General features: G+C 43.8%; 1 protein-coding gene across 1 annotated transcript in view; it reads right to left on the minus strand.

Annotated features, from left to right (window-relative positions):
* The window catches only part of LOC103734698 (BCR activator of RhoGEF and GTPase), a gene marked incomplete at its 3' end in the record, with an annotated part of 98,432 nt that overhangs the window by 5,222 nt on the left and 76,173 nt on the right, over window positions 1-17,037 (minus strand). Inside the window, exons 3-6 of the mRNA XM_008833757.2 lie at window positions 9,374-9,478; window positions 8,777-8,962; window positions 5,008-5,115; window positions 882-942 (exon numbers count right to left, since the gene is read on the minus strand). Of these exons, the coding sequence (XP_008831979.1) occupies window positions 882-942; window positions 5,008-5,115; window positions 8,777-8,962; window positions 9,374-9,478 (460 nt within the window). The remainder of the gene's footprint in view (window positions 1-881; window positions 943-5,007; window positions 5,116-8,776; window positions 8,963-9,373; window positions 9,479-17,037) is intronic.

The following is a 17,037-nucleotide window of genomic DNA, read 5'->3' on the forward strand; positions in this document are numbered from 1 at the left end:
ATCTTTTTTAAAAAGTATTTTAAGACGGGGCTTTAAGTTGCCTAGTCTGGCCTTAAACGTGCCATCCTTCACTTCAGCTTCCTCAGCATCTCAGATTACAGACGCACATCCCCACCGGGTACAGCAATTTATTTTCAGACAGGTCCCACTACGTATCCCAGGCTGGCCTCAAACTCATATTTCTCCTAAACTTCTCCTGAAATGTGTGCCCACTGCTGTACTTCACAGTAACATTTTCATATCCTTTTGTAAAAAGACTTAGTTTTTATTTATGTGTATGTGTGAGTTTATGTACACCATCTGCATTGTAAGAGCCCATACAGACCAGAGAGGACATTGGGTCCCCTGGAACTGGAGTTACAGATGGTTGTGAGTCACCATGTAGGTGTTGGAAACCTAACCCAGGTCCTCTCCAAAAAAAGTTAGCACTCTTAACCACTGAGGGAGGTAGGGACGGAGGGAGGAGGCAGTATGTACATGTGTGCATGTGGAACTTGGAGAGAGGACAACTTTCAAGAATTGTTTCTTTCCTTCTACCATGTGGGTCCTGGGGATCGAACTCAGGCCATCAGGCTTAGCGGAAAGTACCTTTACCCACTGAGCCATCTTATTGGCCCCACTAGCATAGGTTTGTGGTACTTGCTAACTCCTACAATTTTTACTGGGGCTACTGTTAGTGACAAACTGGTCTTGAGCTCATTCTTCCTGCTCTGCCTGGTTTTGCTCTTTCTTCCTCCTCACTCTCACAACTTGAAGTCCAGAACTGGGAAGATGCCAAAGGTAACCCAATGAGGTGTGGTGCCTGCTTTTCTAGCAACATCCCCTCTATTGGAAGTGGTCACCACCACAAAGACATAGAGCCCTCTGCAGAGAGAACTCACTTTCCAAAGAGTTCTTGGTGGTCGAGTCCTTGGCATCCTTGTTGCTTCTGGCTCTCAGGTTCTGCAGAGAGAAGAGCACATGCTAACACGGAGTGGCAGAAGCAGTTCTGATCCAGCTTGAACAGAAAGCTTAGCCTTCTCTCCCCACAGAGAACCCCAGATACAGCAAACCTCAGGGGGCACTCTGAGCCACCAAATGAAAACAGACTGAGCACAAATGATGCCTCAGATGTTTCCTTAGGACAGAGCCTCCCAGCCTCGGCTCTGGATATTCGGGAATCAGAAATTCCTTGTCCTGAGTGGACAAGGTGCAGCTGTCCTAAGCAGTGTCCCTGGTTTCTATCTAAAGGTGTGGTAACAACCCAGCCTCCTGTTAGGAAAATCAAAAATGTTTCCAGGAACTGCCAAGTACCTCTTTGGAGACAAAATCATCCCTTCCCCTGGGTGAGGACCTTTGACAAGGAGAATGCTGAAAAGGCAAAGCGTTTTCTTAGAGCAGTTCAATAGCGTGCAGAGAGGTGGTCATCCAGAAGAATACTCACTCATCTTTGAAGATGGCAAGGAAGGCCCCACCACCAAATGGATATCAGGTTCTACAAGATCTCATGGGTGGAAATGCACATACACTTGCTAAAATGTGTAAATGAATTACTTTATTATAAAACGAGGCACTAAGCTTGACAGCAGGGATTGTTAGTGGAATGCTACCAAAGATTCGATCTCAGGTACTGCAGGAGAAATGAGGACAAAGCATCCCTGTGACCTGAAGTCATCCCTGAGAGGGAGCTGCCAAGAATCCTAGCATTAGGCTCCTGAACATATGTGTACCCAGCACAGGAACAGGAAGGGGCTCTGGAATTCTCTCCCAACCTTTTGTGCTGTAAGAAATGTCTCAGGACTAAGAGATGGTACTCTTTAACCCACTATTATTAAATCTGCAATGCACGTTAGTGCCTTTCCTCTGAGTTTACCATCCCTTGCAGTGACAGATAGGTTGTTCCTATCTACATCTTACATAGCAGTTTCCAAAGGATGTAAGGAGGTAAATGCTAAACAAGAGCCTGTAGGAATCAGAAGCTGAGCTCATGGGAGCTGGGAGTAGCCCAAAGTCCACATGCTCCTGGATAGTGTTGGGCACAAGTTCCAGCTGTCCTTCCTCAAGGAGATGTTAAGAGTTTGGTTTAACCACATATTTCTCAAACAACTGACTCCAGGAGCCTTTTTCATCTAATTTTTAATTTATCACCTGAAGAGCTAGCATCCCACAGAAACCAACATGGGCAACTGTGGTCTGGTTGGATACCATCTCACACACATCTCTCACAACTGATTTTGGGAGAAGGTGAAGAACCAATATCTGCCCAGTTCTTGTGGGCAATCCCAGAGCCCCATGCCTGAGCGCTGCTGGCCCAAGGACCCAGTCCCCACCCCACCACATGGTCTGCTGCTTCCTCTTTCTTGAATTTCACTTTGTTCAGTTTACGCAACTCCAGGTTCTCTGGGGCATTTCTGAAGATGGGTGGAGAACCAGCACAAATGTTGCTCAGATGGTACAAGAACAACAAAGCTTCATGGGGCCACTGGTCCACTCTGCATCCCAGCCCTGGCTCAAATTCCCATGACAGCAGTCAGCAGAACCATGTAAACACCCTTCCAGGTCTCATCCCACCACAGCTTCTTTCCTCTGGGGTGGAATCCTGTCTGGGTGGACTGAAACTTGGCCACTTAACATAGTTTTTCCAAGGACCAAGTCTTTGATTTATCAGGGTCACTTGGAATTCTATACCAATACTCCAGCTGATGTAGGGAGAAGTTAATTTAATGAAAAAGGAAAAGAAAAGAACATATTAAGAGCTTGAGGTAAAAATGTCTGGCAGGTAGTGGGGCACCTTATGGGCTTGGGAAGAATAATGCAAGACAAGTTATCACCATGGGAGGTGATCAGAGCCAGGGCCATAGACGTCCAGTCCCTGTGATAAAGGATATATCGCACCAAGTCCCTGGAACACGCCCCAAGTGTGATAGTCAAAGGTTTTCTTTCAGCAAGAGAGGGCAGACTTACCCTGTGTGCTTAGTTTACATTTCATTTTTTTATCTTTTAAAAATTACATGTGGTAAGGTGCCTGGGAACTTGCTCATATGAACTTATAGCAATGGCAACAACATGCACAAGACCCATGCAAACTCAATCAGACAAAAACCAACATAGGACTGGAGAAATGGACAGGAGGCGCCAACCTTAGCTGAGGAACTACTGGCAGCTGATCACTGCTGGGTGAAGGAGAGTTGGTCTTCTTTAAGAGAGTGATGCTAGATAGGCTGGCCAGGCTCTAGTGGATGAATGCATACTGAGAATGGACATCTAAGGATACAAATTTGACTTGATAGGCCTTAACATATATGACAGAATGCATGAAATCCAGTGGGGGAGGGGGGTATGGGGAGTACAGATAGGAGAGGGAGTCTAAATATGATTAAGATGTATGAAATGCACAAAAATTCAATAAAAACATAGACGGAAAAAAACTGCATGTGGGGAGTGTGTGTGTGTGTGTGTGTGTGTGTGTGTGTGTGTGTGTGTACGCACAAGCATGTGGAAGCCAGAGGAGGACGCTGGGTGTCTTCTATTGCTCTCTGCCTTATTCCCTTTACAAGGTCTCTCACTGAACCTGAAGCTAGCTGTTTTGGTTGGCTAAGGTGGCTGACCAGCAAGCTCCTGGGCTTCACTTGTCTCTGCCCTGCAACAGGGATACATGGCCATGTATGGCTTTTAGGTGCTGGGGACTCAAATTTGGATCCTCATGCTTACACAGTAAGTGCTCTTACCCACTGAGTCATCTCCCTAGCACCGACATTTTCCTTTCAATGCTGTCTTTCTACATGGAGATCTTTCCTCGCAGAATCCTTGTTTGATGGGGAAAGGCAAGTCAGAAGTCAAAGTTTCAGGGAGTGGGAATCTCCAAAAGTAGCAGTGACAACAAACTCCCACAGAGAAAAATGTCACATGGTTGTTAACAGCACTGCAGAAATAGGATGTGGAAGGGCAAGAATCCCTGTCTAGAGAAATGGAGACCCAAGGGTGACACTGGGCTCTAGTCCTGGTTTGGCCACCCATCCCAAGTGGCCTTTTCACATTCTCTGTATCTGAGGGGCTCTTCTGATATGCAGATGCTCACAACACTCCATGGTTTAAGCTTTCAGGTAATCAAGGCTTGGTGCAAGTAGGAAGACAGGCCACTCCCAGACTTGGGGTGGTACAGTCTGGAGGATGGGACCACCTGGAGCTCTCCTCCCAAATGCAGCAACTTAAACCCTCACTACTTTCTACAATCTTCTCAATGTTCCTGGTTCCTGGTTCTCAAAGATGTTGAGAGGCTAGAAAAGCAACAAAGCAGGATGGCTCCCCTAGCCTCCAGTGACAAGACTGCAGAGCAGCCATGGGACTTCTGTGACAGGACACGGGTAAAATTCTAACAATGACAGACAGCACAAGAGAGGGTCCAGAGAACACAGTTGCTGTGGTTTGAATGTGTCCTCCAAAAGTTCATGTATTGGGACCTTAAACCCCTAACACATATGTTCACTGTGTTTGAAGCTAGAATCTATAAGGGGTGATTAGGGTTAGATAAGGTCATACAAGTAGGCCTTCACTGATGGCAATAGTGGTTTTAGAAAAAGAAAAGATGCCTGAGTTAGTCTGCTTGCTCTGTCCTGACAGGTGACATCCTCTGTCATGTTTATGACACAGTCAGAAGGCCCTTACTAGATGTATCTCAATGCTCTTGAGCTTCCCAGTCTCCAGAACCATAGCCAAATACATTTCTATTCTTTGTACTTTACAACAACATAAAATGAATTAAGACATCAGTGGACTCCTGGAATCAGGCCCTGGCCCTGGGCAGGAGCACTGTGGGAAGTGCTATTAAATCACAAGTGTCCTGTGATGGAGCTGATCCAGCAGAATCTGAGTCAGAGCTGGGGTTCATGACCATCCCTTAATTTCATGTATTTTGTTCTCCAAGGTCACATTCCACAAATGACCAACCCACCACCCATCCAGGCAGCTGGAGAGTATTGGAGTGAGCAGTGCTCTGGACTGCACAACGTCACAGCGCTCCTGCATTACCTCAGAGATTTCTGCAAACTGAGCATTGGCCTGACAGCACTTCTCTGCTGTTTCCATGGCAACCCCGTAGTTGTCCACAAAGGCCCGGTACACACCCAGCTGGCTGGCCTGCAGGGAGGAAGAAGACAGTGTAAGATAGGGTGGGACAGGCAGCTGCTCCCCATCTTTCTGAGGACTGGGCTCTTGAGCACAGCTCTGGAAAAAACCCAGGTACAGTAGACAGTGTGCAGGTTGCAGAAACCGCAGCTCTTCCATGCTACTTCCTCCCACCTGCTTCCCCTCCCGACTCACCAAGCACGCTTTGCTCTCCTAAAATGACATGAAGTGAGTCAGAGCCCTGGGCAGGTAATGGCTCCCTTCCAGAGCTCCTTATTCCTCCCAACACACTTGCTTAAAGGGTGCCATGAGCAGCAGGTCAAGCTTGAGTTGAGAGTCAGACGTGTTCTATGCAGTTGAGGTCGAGCAGCATCTTCTCGTTCTGACTGTGGGAGATTACCCTGGCCACAGCAGTCCATGGACCCTAGTGGTCATGGTGTTCTGCTCATACCTGATCCTATCAGGCAAGTAATGAATATCTAGTCTGGCTGCCTGTGGAAAAGAGAAGCTCTCACTACTAACTGTTCTTCTTAGACCTTGCGGGGGCACCCAGGCCTCGTGCTGCATACCTGATGGGTAGGAGGCCTGCCAACTGCAAGGTGAGAGACATTTTGTTCTTTATTCAACTAAAGACATTAATAGATGGTTCCTTCACTGGGCCGCCTGCTCAGACACACACTCCACTAAGCCACAATTTCCTTGGGTAGATGGGAGGGTGTGCGTATGCCACCATCGCAGTCATCTCTGGGTCCCGTTTCATTAAAGGGCACCAAAGAAAAAGTCCCTAGTCTTTACATGGGACCAGCAAAACCAGGCAGACACAAGAAAGACATGCTGGCCAGGTAAGAATCTACCACAGCAGCTGACTGGAAGCCAAAAGCCGGAGGTATCTGCTATACCTAGAGTTGGCTTGGTATCAAGCCTAAATTTTATTTCCATAGGTATTTACATTTACATGACTTTTATATTTCTAAGGATGACAATTCCAGACACTGAATAAACCTGGTACCCGTGGGTTGACCAGGCCTGAACTGACTGTGCTCCTGTAGGGACTACACAGGAGGCATGGGGAGGGCTAAGAAAGGAGCAGTGGCTGGAGCCTGCTCAGCCCTACACTGCTGACAACCTCAGAAGCTGCTGCAACATCGAATTGCAGGTTCTTCTTCAACATACAGCCAGAGACCCAAGCACCACCTTCTCTCCCTCCTCTCTCCCTTTGAAGGCCAGAGTGAGGGCCTCCCAGCTGTCTGAGGATCAGAATGGCCTACAGGGAGAAGAGATGGCTGAGCAGTCTGGAGCAACTCAGTAGAGGGCCCCTTTCAAGGCTTCTCCTTTCCCTGCCTCCTGCCTAAGGAGGCTCACTTCCTTCAGGTGTAAGAAATTCAGAACAATTAATTCTTACATCAAAATCTTAACAAAAAACTAGAGCTGCATGCTAATGGCACTAATGGAGATCGCCAGTATCTAGACAGGACGCTATGTGACAGACACAGAGTACTCCTGTGGTTGTTCTTTACCAGCAAACACTTGACAAACACAGACTATCCTGTACCCTTCCGAAAATGTCAGTCATGGAAGGTAAGCCGAGTCCAAGGAACTGATGGAGATAGGAGGAGTCTAAAGAGACGTGACAGCCAAAAACATCATGTGACCCTGGATTGGATCCTGAATCAGAAAGAGAGGAAAAAACCGCTAAAGACAAGATGGCTAACTTGGGTGGGAGGAATTTGCCTAAGGACAGCACAGAAGTAAAAGGACGGATGCCTACAACTTGTCAAATTGTGTGTGCGTGTGTGCGCACGCACATGTGTATCCTTAAAGGCATGCATAAAAGATGACATTAGGCAAATCTAGAAAATATTATACTTCATTATGTGGGTGAGGGCAAAACAAGACTTCTGTTCTTATAACCCTTCTGTAAGTCTGAAATTATTAGAAAAATAAGCAAATGAGGACTGGAGAGAAGGCTTAGTGGTTAAGAACACTGGCTGCTCTTGCAGAAGCCTCAGGTTTGAATTCCAGCACCCACATGGTGGCTATAACCATCCATAACTTCAATTCCAGGGGATCTGATGCCTTTGTCTGACTTCTGCGGGCATTGCATGACACGGGTACACTTACACACATGCAGACAATACACTCATACACATAAAAATAAAAATATTTAAGAAAAATAAACAAACAAAAGTAAAATTTCAACCAGAAACAAAACCCCGTCCACTGAAGTGAATAATAGGAAAGGGCAGTCAGCAGGGTTGGGTTACGCCTTCTGCACCATCACAAGTACTTCTGCGCGCATGCGTGCATGTATATGCTGTGCTCGTATTTTCCCAGCATTAGCCTTCATTTTTCTGGAGGGCTGCTGGCTGAGTCTACTCTGTAAGGTTTAAAACTATTGACACATGGCAAAAAGAGAAAGGGAGAAGGGACTCCAAAGATGGGGTACATTGTACCAAATACAGCCGCCAACACTCTGGCTATGAGGAAAGGACCCCAAGGGGAGAGAATCTGAACCAAATAAGTGCTTTATCTGTCTCCTGGTCTTAGCTCCAATGTCTCTGAGGCCCAGAGCAGTAGCAAGAGGCCAACAGGAAAGCCACGCCCTGCAGCGAGAACACTGAGCTTCTCTGACTCAGAAAGTCAAGGTGAAGCTAGAATCATCTGGGTATATGGGCAGTCCAGGAAGGCTAGGGCTGGGGGAGGGCAGATTTTCAGTACTGTACTTGTAGCAGGGTTGGCTTTGGACCACTGCTGCCCCTGAAGGACTCATTTCCTAAATGTGGGAGAATGTTCTAGGCAAAGAGAATGTGTACAAGCAGCCAGGGCAGTTCAGAAACAGGATTCGGCCATTTTCACCAACAGACTGGGGCAAGATGGTGTGCACTCCCTGGGTACATCTTCCACTCATTCATATCAGAGCAGGACCTGGCTCTATGGGACCAGACCTCCTTCTGGCACGCAGCTGTCATCTGGTCCATACTTCTTTGTGGAGGTTCCTAGTTATGCATTTCCCCCTCTTCCTTCACTTATTTAAGAGTCTCACTCAGTATGCTGGCCTAGGCTGGTCCCCATAATTCCTGGGCTCAAGCAATCCTATTTGTCTCAGCCTCCCAAGTAGCTGGGACTACAGGTATATGCCACTGACCCAAACTCATATACTTTAAATCATCTCACGGTTACTTATACCCTTAATCCAATGTAAACATTATTAAATAGTAGTTATGCTACATTATTTAAGCAATAAAGGCAAGAAAGAAAGTCTGTACCTGTTCAGGGAAGGCACTGTTTTCAGCACTTGGGTCAATCTGCAGATGTGGAACCTGCAGAGGCTGACTGTAACCAAGCCCCACTGTGCTCTCACCCGTGATCACCTCTCCAGGCAATGCTCACTCTCTATTCTCTGCTGAGAGTCCAAGTCTGGCTGTGCTGGGCAGTAAAACCATTTTGGTCCCAGAGGCAGCGGGATCTGTGTGGATACTGGGAACCTCAAGCAAAACTGCAGGGAGCCAGGAAGAATAGAAGGACACTGGACTCTAGCTCTGATGGAAATGTGTCCCTTGGCCTTTCCCTCCCAGTGACTTGCACTGAAGGAACTGAGTCACACCCAAGGGCCAAGCCTCATTCTCAGCTGCCTCTGGTCAGTCACAAGTATCAGTATGTCCATGTCACCTACCAGCTTCTGGAACAGGTCGCCCACCCGCTGCTGGTGGCTCCACTGTTGCACACGGGGGAAAAGCCCATCATAGAACTCCTTGTGGATCTCGTAGAGCTCAGGCACTTTGAAGAAAATGGTCTCAATCTGTTGGCTGGTCAGCACAGGCTGAGAGGTGGTGGCAGCGGCTTTCAAAGGCTTCATGGGCTAGAGGAGGGCATGGGTGAGAAGGGCACAGGTAAGGGGGCTTGCCATTCATTAGGCGCAACATGGTTTATGTGACACATGCTTCTATTTTATCTTATTTTGTTTGATACCAGTGATCAAGCCCAGGTAGGGCCTTGGGCATGTTAGGCAAGTGCTCTACCACTGAGCTACATTTCCAACTCTTACTTTCATCTTCAAATTCCAGAAAAAAAGTTAAAATTTGGCAACCGAAGTCTTCAGCTAGTATCTACTGGCCCCTTGGGGGAAGGTCAGATTTCTAGAAGTAGAATGTTCTGACCCTGCCAGAGGTGTGGTATGACTCCCACAGGGTATGCTGCCTCAGGGTCCCACAGCTGGTGGGGGGCATGGGCAGTGAGATCTCCCTGCAGCTCCCTCCCTCCTCATTCTCACCAGCAGCAGAGCCTCCAGGTGACTCAGGTAAGTCTCCTCGCTGGCCAGGATTCCAGACAGAACCCATTTTCTCATCTCCAAGCCTTTCTCCAAGTCCAGCTCACCCTATAGGAGAGAAGCAGAGCAGTCAGTTCCCTCTGAGAGGAGGGTGGCTGGTCAGCCTCTGGACAGGCCTCCAGAGAAGCTCCACTAGGGAGTACAACAGCACTGGCACCCATTCAGCCATGGACTTGTACTCACTAAAACCTGGAGGGTCTCTGGCCAAGGGCCACTCTTGATCCCCACATACTAGGAAAGGGAAAGTTTGGAGCTGAACAGGCTGCAAGGCCTCCTTCCCCCTTGCGTTGTGCCTGGGACCTAGAAGCGACTCTCTTGATGTACACATAGAAGAAAGGAAAAGGAGGTTCTGACCTGAAGTGGGCACAGCACACAGGAGGCCAAGGGCTGCTCCACAAGGGCTAATCTAGGGTACTAGTGTGCACTGCCTGGCCATCCGACATCTATTATAGCAAAAGCCTGCTGCTCCTTGGCCCTCACCTCGCTTGGATTTCCTGTCACTACCACCTGAATTTTGGACTGAGCAGACTCAAGCCTGGGCAGCACCACCTCCTCCTTCCACATCCTGCCTTTCTTGGCCAGTCACTGGAACTGGGGGCCGCTGCAGCTGGGGGCCACTGGAGCTGGGGCCCACTAAAGCTAGGGGCCACTGCTACCTGCCTGTGGGGAGCCTTAGCTCCTAGGCCCAGGGCTTTTTTCTGACACTGTTTTCTTTCTTTTTTAAAGAATTTTTTAAATTGAATTTTTGTGTATTTCACACAGAATATCTTAATCATCTTTATACCCCCTTCCGCACCGACCCCCTCTCATAGCTGCCCCCATCAGGGGAATTCCTACATTCTGTCATTTGTGTTAAGGCCTATCGTGTCAAGTTAGTGTCCCCAGATGTCCCTCAGTGTTAGTTCATCTACAGAGGTCTATTCAGCTTATCGAGTTCCTCCCTTTAAGAAGATCATCTTTTGTTCACCTAGCAGTAATCAGCTGCCAATAATTCTTCGACTAAGATTGGGGCCTGCTGTCCATTTCCATAGTTCTATGCTGGGCTCTTGTCTGCCTAAGTTTGCATGGGTCTTGTGCATGCTGACACCACTAATGTAGGTTCATATGAAAAGGTTCCCAGGAGCCCGTAGGACTCTATTTGCATATGGTCATGTACCTCCTCCCCAGTTCTTACAATCTTTCTGCCCCCTCTTCCTCAATTGTCCTTGAACCCTGGGTGAGTGGATTTTAATATAGGAGAGCTGTTCAAGGACCCACACGCTATAGATTTAAGGCTCCATATTTTGCACATAGTAAGAAATTACATCTGTCTAGGGATGTGACAGCCTTGGGGTTGTCTCTACTATCTGTGACCTCTCCAGCTATGTGTATTTCACTGGGTTTACAGTATCACATCTAGTTTCCTCCCATTGAGGGGGCTTTAAGTCCAATTAGGTAACTATTGATTACCCCCAAGATAAAAGTGCCACTATTGCACCAATGTTGTTTGCTGTGCTAGTCACTGATGTGGTATTTAGGCCTTGAAACTGGGGTTGGACCATCCATTGATGTTCTCCCTTAACAGCTTGCATAGTGCTCTCCAAAGCTATGAGACCTAGCCTTCAGAGAGGTGGCTTCCAGGTCAGTTCCAGCTCCACTGCTCCAAATCCCATGTCTGAAGTATTTACTGTCTTCAGCAATAGGGTCTGACCTTCAAGTTCTGGGAGGCAATCAAGGACTGTGGCAATAGCCTATGTAATTTTGAGAGTCTCTTGGACCACCCTGACCAACAACTCAAAGGAAGGTTTCTCCCGTCTGGCACTGTTTCTTGTTACGTAGCCTTCAGCTATACTCACGTAGAGATATCTTGTAGAGATGTTGTATGTGTAATTTTTCAGTATGTTTTTGGACTTATATGATTCCCTCTGGTCTTTTAACTAGCTAGACACTATTTATGTCTCCTCTTTCTCTCCCTGTCTTATCTTCCCTCCCTGCCCTCCCCATTTAAAGTGTCCTCATTTTCCCCATCTCTCCCTTGATAATGCCTGTCTGTGATCCCACCTCTCTTGAACTCCTTTCCCCCCTTTATTCCCATAGTGCTTTTTAAAAAAATTTATTATTTTTATTTTATGTGTATGAGTGTTATGCCTGCATGTAAGTAAGTGTATCTGTGTTGTGCAATGCCCTCGGAGGACAGAAGAGGCTGTCGGATTCCCTGGAACTGAGTTACGGACAGTTGTTAGCTGCCATGTGGGTGCTGGGATTCAAATCTGGGTCTTCTGCAAGAACAGTCAGTGTTCTTAACCACTGAGCCATCTCTCCAGCCCTCCTATTGCTCTTTGTATAGCCCTCCTTCTCTCCCTTCCATTTAACTATGCTCTTTTTACACATTTGTCTATTAGTACCGCCTGTCTCCTACTACTCTTCTCTCTTGGGTTCCTTCTTTCCCTTTACCTCAGTAGTTCTCCTCCACTTTCCTGGTTCCTGCAGTTACATCAGGATATGTACTCATATATTAGGATTTGCTGTTAGGATCCACAAATGAGGGAGAACATACATCTTTTGTTTTTCTGAGTCTGTGCTATTTCACTTAATATAATAGTTTCCAGTTCCATCCATTTACCTGCAAATTACATTATTTCATCTTTCTTTACTGCTGAGTAGAACTCCATTGTGTAAATGTACCACTCGTCAGCTGAGGGGCACTTAGGTTGCTTCCATCTATTAGCTATTGTGAAAAGAGCAGCAACAAACATGGATGTACAAGTGTCTCTGCAATAGGATGAGTCCTTTGGGACACAAGGAGTGGTATAACCGGGTCATATGGTAGGTTCATTTGTAGTTTTTTACGAGCTCTCCACATTGTTTTCCATAGGGTTTGCATGAGTTTGCAATCCCACAGCAGTGAATGAACATTCCCCTTTCTCCACATCCTTGCTAGCATTTGGTATCATTTGTTCTCTTCATCCTACCAGTCTGATTGGGGTAAGGTGATACCTTAGGGTGGTTTTAATTTGCATTTCCCTAATTAATAATGATGTTGAACACTTTTTAAGATGTTTCTTAGCCATCTTTATTTCTTCTTTCGAGAACTCTCTGTTTAGATCATTAGCCCATCTTTTAATTGAGTCATTTGTTTTATTGATTCTTTGTTTTTTGAGATCTTTTTAAAAAAATATTTTATTATTTTTATGTGTATGTGTGTATTGCCTGCATATAGGTAAGTGCACCTGTGTTGTGCAATGCCCGTGGAGGACAGAAGAGGCTGTCGGATCCCCTGGAACTGGGATCTTTATATACTCTGGATGTTAGACCTCTGTCAGATGTATCTCTGGTGAAGATTTTTTTTCCTACTCTGTGGGTTTTCTCTTCGCTTTCTGGATTGTTTCTTTTGCTATACAGAAGCTTTTTAGTTTAATGAGATCCCACTTCTTGATTGTTGACCTTAATTTCTGAACAACTGGTTTCTGATTTAGAAAGCCCTTTCCTATACCTATATCTTGTATGTTATTGCCAATGTTTTCTTCTAATAGTTTCAGAGTTTTGTGTTTAACAGTGAATTTGTTGATCCATTTGGAGTTAACTTTCGTGCAAGGTGACAGACAAGTATCCAATTGCATTCTTCTACAGGTGGAGATCCAGTTTTGCCAGCACCATTTGTTGAAGATGCTCTTTCCTCCATTATGTGTTCTTGGCACCTTTGTCAAATATCAGGTTGCTGAAATTGTATGTACTCATGTTTGGGTCTTCAGTTGTGTTCCACTGATCTACGTGTCTAAGTACCAGTACCATGCTGTTTTTATGACTATAGCTCTGTAGTATACTTTGAGATCTGGTATAGCAATCCCCCCAGCATTGCTCTTTGTGCTCAGGGTTGCTTTAGCCATTGTGGGGTCTTTTTACTTCCATATGGATTTAAGGATTTTTTTTTCTAATTCTGTGAAGCATGTCATGGAGATTTTTATTGGAATTGTATTGAATCTATATATCACTTTGGGTAGGATGATCATTTTCACAATATGAATTCTTCCAATCCATGAGCATGGGAGGTCCTTCCATGTTCTGGTGACTTCCTCAATCTCCTTCTTTAAAGATTTAAAATTTTCACTGTATCTTTAGTCAGGTTTATTCCAAGACTTTTTTTTTTTTTTTGAGGCTATTGTGAAGCTATTGGTATATAGAAAGGCTACTTATTTTTGTAGATTAATTTTGTAATCTGCCAGTTAACCGAAAGTGTTAATCATTTCCAAGAGTTTTCTGGTGGAATTTCCAGGATCTCTTAGGTATAGTATCATATCATCTGCAAAAAGGGATAATGTGACATTTCTTTTCCAATTAGAACTCCTTTAACTTCCTTCTTTTGTCTATTGCTCTAGCAAGAGTTTCAAGTACTATATTAAAAAGGAGTGGAGATAGTGGACATCCTTGCCTGGGTCCTGCTTTTAATGGGAATGCTTCCAGTTTTTCTACAATTAGAATGATGCTGGCTATGGGTTTGTTGTATATAGCTTTAATTATGTTGAGGTATGTTCCCTCCAGTCTAGGTCCCTTTAGGACTTTTATCATGAATGCATGCTGAATTTTTCACTTAATATAATAGTTTCCAAGGCCATTTACCTGCAGATTTCATTACTTCATCTTTGAATTTTGTCAAAAGCCTTTTCTGCATCTACTGAGATGACCACATTTTTTGCCTCTGAGTCCATTTATATGATTTATGACATCTATTGATTTATGTATATTAAACCATCCCTGCATCTCTGGAATAAAGCCGACTTGATCATGGTGGACGATCTTTTTTATATTTGTCTATATGCGGTTTGCAAATATTCTGTTGAGGATTTTTGTATCTATGTTCATTAACGATATAGGTTTATAGTTGTCTATTTTGGTTGCATCTTTACCTGGTTTTGGTATTAGAGTGATGCTGGCTTCATAGAAGGAATTTCGGAGTTCTCCCTCTGTTTCTATCTTTTGAATAATTTAATTAGTATTGGTTGTAGACCTTCTTTAAATGTCTGGTAGAATTCTTTAAATGTCTGGTAGAATCTATCTGGGCCTGGGTTTTTTTTTTTAGTCAGGAGGCTTTGTATTACTGTTTTGATTTCCTTATATGTTTGTTATGGGTCTGTTTAAACTATTGATCTCTTCTTGGTTTAGCTTTGGTGGGTCCCATGAATTTAGATATCCATCCTTTTTTTTTTTTTTTTAAGGTTTTCAAATTTAATAGAATATAGATTTTTAAAGTATTCCCTAATAATGTTCTGGATCTTTTTGGTGTCTGTTGTGTTGTTTCCCCTTTTCATCTCTGATTTTGTTGATTTGGATTTGCTCTTTCTTTTGGTTAATTGGGCTAATCTTGTTTAGCTTTTCAAAGAAACAGCTCTTAGATTCACTGAGTCTATGTATTGTTTTGTTTCTATTTCATTAATTGCTGCTCTGATTTTTGTTATTTCTTCTCTTCTGCTGGGCTTGGGTTTCATTTGTTCTTGCCTTTCCAGAGTCTTGAGTTGTAATGTTAAATCATTTATTTGTGCTCTTTATGATTTTTTAATGCAGGCACTCGGAGCTATAAACTTCCCTCTTTGGACTGCTTTTAAAATGTCCCAGAGGTTTTGTTGTGTTGTCCTTTTCATTGAATTCCAGGAATACTTTTATTTTTTTCTTAATTTCTTCTTTGACCCATTCATCATTCAGGATTGCATTATTTAATCTCCATGAGTTCATGTAGTTACTAGGGCTTCTTTCAGTGTTGATTTTAAGCTTTATTGCATTGTGGTCTGTTAGAATGCATGGAATTGTTTTCAATTATTTTGTATTTGTTGAGGTTTGCTTTGTGCCCCAGTATGTGGTCAAATTTTGAGAAAGTTCCATGGGGTACTGAACAGAAAGTATATTCTTTGGTCCTTGGGTAGAATATTCGGTAGATGTCTGTTAGGTTCATTTAATGTATGGTATCATTTGATTCAGATGTCTGTTTATTCTCTGTCTGCTTGACTTGTCTAATGGATACAGTGGGGTATTGAAGTCTCCTACTGTTACAGTGTTGGGGTTAATCTGTGTCTTAAAGCTCTGTAGGACTGTTTTTATGAAATTCGGTGAAGCAGAGTTTGGTGCATATATGTTCATGATTATAATATTTTCTTGGTCAATTGTTCCTTTGATCAGAATGAAGTGGCCCTCTTTATCTCTTCTGATTAGTTTTAGTTTGAAGTCTATTTTGTCAGATAATAGAACTGCAACTCCTGCTTGTTTCTTAGTGGCATTTGCTTGGAGTATGCTTCCATCCTTTCACCTTAAGGTAGTGCCTGTCCCTGAAGGTGAGATGGGTTTCTTGTAGACAACGAAAGGATGGATTTTGTTTCTTAATCCATTCAACTTACCTGTGTCTTTTGACTGGGGAGTTCAGTCCACTGATATTTAAAGTTACCATTGAAAGATGTGTATTGGTTGCCATCATTTTGATTATTGTTTGCATTCTTTGTCTAATTTTGCATTTCCACACTTATACCTTCGTTAATTTCTTTCTGTTGCCCCTGTGGTTTAGTTATTCCTTTCTCCATTCCTTGTACTGCTTCAAGTATTCTCTGAAGGGTTGATTTTGTGGACATGTATTCTTTCAGCCTATTTGTGTTGTGGAAGATTTTTTTCTTTCCCCTTCAACTATAATAGACATTTTTGTTGGGTAAAGAATTCTGGGTTGGCATCTATGGTCATTTAGAACTGGGAATACTTTGGTCCAGGCTCTTCTGGCTTTCACAGTTTGCACTGGCAAGTCAGCTGTAATTCTGATGGGGTTTCCTTTTTATGTGACTTTTTGTTTTCTTTTGAAGCTTTCAGTATTCTCTCTGTTCTGTAAAGTTAGTATTTTTACTATGATATGCCATGGGGAGCTTCTTTTCTGGTCCTGTCTATTTGGTGTTCTATGTGTTTCTTGTATTTGTATGGTCATGCCTTTCCTTAATTTTGGGAAATTCTCTTCTACAGTCCTGTTTAAGATCTGATCAATACCATTAACCTGAAATTCTTTTCCTTCCTCTATGTCTATGATGCATAAATTTGGTCTTTTCATGGTGTCCCACATTTCCTGCATATTCCATTCCTCTACTTTTAAATTTTTTTTCATAATCTTTGCTTGATCAGTTCAATTCTTCAACTTTATCATCCAGTCTTGATATGCTGTTTCCCATTTCATTCATTCTATTAGTGAGGCTTTCTCCTATTGTTTCAAGCTGGCTTATTGAGTTTTTCACTTCCTTCTTCACTTCAGCTTGAGTTTTCTTCAATATTTCTATCTCCTTTATGAATTCATTCAGAAGTTTATCCCTATTTTCTTTTAGTTCTTTGATTTGTTTGTTCTTTAAATTTGCTGAATTCTTTGATCATGGTTATGACTGTTCTTTTAAATTCTGTGTCCTGGGTTATCTCTAGGGAGTTCTCCTTGTAAAATTCTTTTACAGGACTGGTGGGGTTTGGTGGGAACATTCTGTTTTGGGTTTTCATATTATTATTTTGTTGTGATTTTGGCATGTGGATTTCTTTTATTGTTTGTGATTATGGTGTGAAACTCAAGCCTTCCTTTGTTGGATTGAAGTTTGCTTCTGTTTGTATTATTGGTGTACCTTGGA

Source organism: Nannospalax galili, unplaced genomic scaffold, assembly GCF_000622305.1.
Source record: "Nannospalax galili isolate Female #2095 unplaced genomic scaffold, S.galili_v1.0 scaffold1497, whole genome shotgun sequence".
NCBI lineage: Eukaryota > Metazoa > Chordata > Mammalia > Rodentia > Spalacidae > Nannospalax > Nannospalax galili.